Raw genomic sequence first — 4,884 nt, 5'->3', positions numbered from 1 at the left:
CTAGAATGATGGAGCACACCACCTCCTTGGTATCTGTAAGCACTAGAATGATGGAGCACACCACCTCCTTGGTATCTGTAAGCACTAGAATGATGGAGCACACCACCTCCTTGGTATCTGTAAGCACTAGAATGATGGAGCACACCACCTCCTTGGTATCTGTAAGCACTAGAATGATGGAGCACACCACCTCCTTGGTATCTGTAAGCACTAGAATGATGGAGCACACCACCTCCTTGGTATCTGTAAGCACTAGAATGATGGAGCACACCACCTCCTTGGTATCTGTAAGCACTAGAATGATGGAGCACACCACCTCCTTGGTATCTGTAAGCACTTGAATGATGTCCAGTTCTTACACGCACTCATTTTCCCACATTAAAGCTGCTGATAAATGAAACTGATATTAAAAAATAACTGTACACATGTAAACATACATTATTTATGATCTTTAAAAAGTTCCACAAGAACACAACTTTTTCCAGGTAATACAACAGTTGGAAGATATCCAGCTGTATTGACTTTAGTTGCATTCACAAGTGTACGTACAAAACAAAGACAAAACGTAACATCCTTTCATACTTGTGTATTGGTAGCTCTAACTTCAGATATATGTGCCTAACTTGAATTCCCAGGCAAATCTTGTGTTGGTATTGCAATAGTTGTAGGGGATGGTTCGAGTTGCATGTATGCCAAGCAAGGATTTTGGAGGGAACTTGTACAACAAAGTATAGTTGTGCTGCTACTGGCTGATCCAAGTATCTAAGGCAGATATTTCAGTAAGTTCATTTTTGGTCAGTTTCATGTGCCATGAACTGGTGTTCCTTAGCGGAGAAATAGGGCCTACTGCTCTCGGGCAGTGGCTAGTGTCAGTCAGTCACCAGGCCTCTTGGTTCTACCCTTTCTTCCCCTGACCCGGTGTCTCCGTCTCCGGTGCTCAGCCCGGCCCATAGGGGGACTCTGCTGTCCAGCTGGGTGCCTCTGGCTGTCACGGAGCTTTCGCACCATCTCATGGTCCTTATTGCCTAGCACTCGAGGCAGGAAAAGGGAGGCTTTGTCAGTGCTGCGCGTCTTAAAGCCCCTCCTTGGCCGGCCTTTCCCATTGATGGACACATACCACTGCCTCTTGGCACTGGCTCGTCGTTTGCCACTGCCACCCCCTGCAGGGGGCTGCAGGGTGGAGTGGTGTCTTGAAGCATAGGTGTTGTAGCCCAGCTCATGAATCCGCTCCAGGAACTCACACTCCTGGTTGAACACATCCTGAAAAAGAAAAAAAATGTTGATTTAACCTTTCATCATGGTCAACCTTCCATCATTGTCAATCAGTCCTTTCATTAATCCTTCATTTATGGCCCTGGACCAATGCTCAAATAGACCTGAATCTATGAAATCACAATTTCACATTACTGCATAAGCTATTCAATTAGGCCTCCTTGATTCACACACACACACATGTTTGTTTTGCTATCTTTGTGAGGACCAAGCAATTGATTCCCATTCAAAATACTATTTTCCCTAACCCTAATTCCAACAGAAACCCCTAAGCCTAAAATATACACATTTTCCTTGTGCGGACCAGCGACCTGTCCCCACTTGTGAGGACTTCTGGTCCCCACAAAGATAGTAAAACCAAACACAGACACCCACACAAACACATTCCATTTGATTGGTCATATTGCCTTGCAATGCTGGGCTGCTTCAAACTCTTGAACTAGAGCAGTGACCAATTAGTTGGAGGGGTCGCACAAACCTCACGTAAGAGAGGTTGTTTCGGGAAATCCCTACAGTTTGGTGCAGTTAAGATAAACACCACAGTGGCTAGATGGAATCAAATAGCGCTCCTTTTTACCCGAATCCTCTAAATGCATATCTAGATATCTTGGCAAATGTGACAACACTTACCGAGGCGTATAGACGTCCTTTATCATTCATGGCCAGATATCTCCCGGAAAATATCCCCTTTATCGCTACCACTCCAACATCAACTGCTGTGATCTCCATGATGCCTGAGAAGATGAGACCAAATGTTATGCATTGATGCATTCTGAAGAACATTTACGTCCAGCTATAGGAGTAGTCGTACTCTCCTTCATGACGCTATCATTTTGATGACATGCAGTGGCTTAGAAGTTCTTGGGCTACATTACGCATAGAAAAACGTTGAGTTTATCTCGATAATAAACGTTACGTGTTTTGGATGTCGGATGTCGAAATACAACGAGTATGAAATGTCAATAAAATAGCCCGTACTGTGTATCTTTTTTAAATTGTTGGTTGAAATGTCATCACAAAAGTCCATTTGCGCGCAAATACTTTGGATAAATGAAAAGCCAATTGGATGTTTAGAAGAGCGAGCAAATAAACCCAAACGTAATATTTTTCAATCGTCATCCATTGATTTAGTCTATGTAGGGTATTCAGTGGTTTCGGGTAATCGTCTTTGATTGGATAAATACATCCGCTACGACTCAGCTATTGTGTCTCTCAGTCTGTTTAATTCTGATGTTCATATGGAAATAGGCCTCATTTTAGTGTTTGGGTTTGGCTAATGGGAGCTCTGTTGTCTGATAAGTGACTAGGCCTAAGTGTTTAAATAAAACAGAGAACAAGTGTCCTCTGGTCACGTTTTCAAAGATATACAAACATGATTACACTGCCCAAGTCAAAGAGGAAACCATTCACTATACCAATTATCTGTGAACACCGTAATGTTGACCCTGGTGAAGTAGCCTGGAGGCAGTTTACTTGGGGAACAGCGGGAAGTGATCAGTTCGGAAAAGATTGCTTCACAAGCTTACCTACCGGTGTTGTCTATATGATCTACTGTACCCCATAGGCTAATACTGTTTTATAGAGAGCATGCCTAACCTATTTTAAACCAATGTTGTCCCACAGAGGCAAATATATACACTTTACGGTCACAGCTTTAGCTATAGGTATCAAGATATACACACACTTTTCTACATCTTTAATGATAAAAGTGGGAGCCAAATGTAGGCTATAGGCTACCACCTTAATACAGCTATGAATGAAAATCTAGTTCAAATCGCATGGAATGATACTTCCAGCGCCACACAATTTAAAACAAAGCATTACATTCAACATATTTCCTTTTATAATTAAGATATTCAAATGCGTATAAAGATGGTGTTCATTAACCACATGAGATATTCAATATAAAACAAAATATATACACTCTTAGAAAAAAAGGTTCTGGATAGAACCAAAAAGGGTTATATTGCTTACTTCATGTATTATGGTACCCCTAAAGGTGTAAAGGTGTATATATTTATATATATGTATATATATGTATATATATATATATATATATATATATATATATAACCCTTTGATCAGAACCCTTGGGTTTAATATGGAACCAATTTCGGTTCATGGTAGAACCTTAAGGGGTGCCATATGAAGCAAGCATATAACCATGTTTGGTTCTACCCCTAACCTTTTTTTTAAGTGTAGGCTACACATATATAAAGGAAATACAAAATTAATTATAGCCTATACTTACTTAACTGGTTGTTTTCCTCAAGAGAACCGTCTATTTTCCCGCTTGGATGTATTTGCAAATGATATTTAGTTGCACAGTAAAGTTTTCTGCATCTTGGTGCTCCTCCGAGGTGCTCGTAGACTCCACCGCGTCCCCCAGCATCTCTCCTCTGCCTTGGGTCACACGCCTGGCCAATGGCACAAGGCGCCCCTGAAGTCCTAGCAAGCCTCGGAGACAGATAATCCTGCTTGCTTTGGTCCAAGAAACTCAGCAACAACAGGAGCTGAATTATAACCATTGTGGCATGGCTGTATATCGTAAGATTCTGGCAAGAATGGATAGAAATGGCATTCGGGGTCCCATTAAAGAGTTGGCGTTTGCATTTGCTGTCGTGTCGGCAAAACGCAACGATCCTGCCCACGAAACATTGGCAAGTAGAAGTGCTCCTCTGCAGTCTCTTTATCTGAAGTGATTTGGTGAAGCCGTGGTCATCGATTAGAGCCGGCGCGTTGACAACAGTGTGGTCTCGTCCTGGCGTTGTCGTCACCTTTGCTCTCCCTACAGAGGACTGCAAAAACTTCTGGATCCTACACGAGCCTATCGTGAGATTTCGCTGATCGACAGCGTCCACAGATCTAAAAGAACCTTCCAGTGACAATAGCCTGAACTCCGACCAATTGATACAAAGGAAAGGGGGAGGCAAGGTATCAGCCTTGTGTGAATCAAGAGAGTGCAGCGTGGATAAAATTACATAGCATTACACACAGTGGCTTATTGCGGAAAACCGCATTTCAAAGAGCGTGCCATCTGAAGGCAGGGGTTTCCTCTGAACTCCTCTTTTGAAATATAAAAAAAACTAATTATGCATCCCACATTATACACTGTGGTTTAAGACATGTGCGCCTATCCAAGTGCCCTATCAATTCAGTCTAACAGGTGAAGGTAAGAGTCTTACATAAAAGTTTGAAGATGTTTTTGTTTATTTTCAATTATCCTAACCAAGCACCCCCAAGGATCAGAGAACCAACTTTTTAGGGTTCAGTTTCTTAGGGCCTATTAGGTCAATTTTAAAATAGTGTCTCTCATAATATTATAAATTAGGCTAGGGTTTGTTTAAGTGGTTTGATAGATTCAATTTAACTGAGCGTTTCAGTGCATTTCATTTGTTTGCCCATGCCTTCGGGTTTGTCAATTATTTGCATAATTAGGTTACATTTCAGACATTTTCCTATTGGATTTTGATCAGATAATCTAACCAGCCTAATTTATGTGTTGTGTTTCATACTCTCAAATAATCGGAAAATATTCGATATTAATTTCAGTCATTTTTAGGGTGGTCCAAATATCTCAAGTGACTGTCCTACCAGTTTGGTGAGATACTT

General features: G+C 41.5%; 1 protein-coding gene across 1 annotated transcript; it reads right to left on the bottom strand.

The window, feature by feature from the left end:
- Nucleotides 1-340: 340 nt before the first annotated feature.
- fgf3 (fibroblast growth factor 3) lies at nt 341-3,908 on the bottom strand. Its single transcript, XM_024419514.2, has 3 exons — nt 3,524-3,908; nt 1,903-2,006; nt 341-1,260 (listed from the first exon to the last, which is right to left on the bottom strand). The coding sequence occupies exons 1-3, from the start codon at nt 3,798-3,800 to the stop codon at nt 874-876; spliced, it is 768 nt and encodes a 255-aa protein (XP_024275282.1). The 5' UTR covers nt 3,801-3,908; the 3' UTR covers nt 341-873.
- Between the last annotated feature and the right edge of the window lie 976 nt (nt 3,909-4,884).

The sequence above is a fragment of the Oncorhynchus tshawytscha genome, linkage group LG04, assembly GCF_018296145.1.
Source record: "Oncorhynchus tshawytscha isolate Ot180627B linkage group LG04, Otsh_v2.0, whole genome shotgun sequence".
Taxonomy (NCBI): domain Eukaryota; kingdom Metazoa; phylum Chordata; class Actinopteri; order Salmoniformes; family Salmonidae; genus Oncorhynchus; species Oncorhynchus tshawytscha.
Note: the sequence above shows the minus strand (reverse complement) of the source record. Positions and strands in the feature narration are given on the sequence as shown.

Excerpts from the sequence above, each read along its gene's own strand:
- fgf3 (XM_024419514.2), bottom strand. The coding sequence starts at position 3,800 with ATGGTTATAATTCAGCTCCTGTTGTTGCTGAGTTTCTTGGACCAAAGC. Across the intron at positions 2,007-3,523 it reads TGAGGAAAACAACCAGTTAA|GCATCATGGAGATCACAGCA; the intron begins GTAAGTATAGGC and ends TCATCTTCTCAG. Across the intron at positions 1,261-1,902 it reads AAGGACGTCTATACGCCTCG|GATGTGTTCAACCAGGAGTG; the intron begins GTAAGTGTTGTC and ends TTTCTTTTTCAG.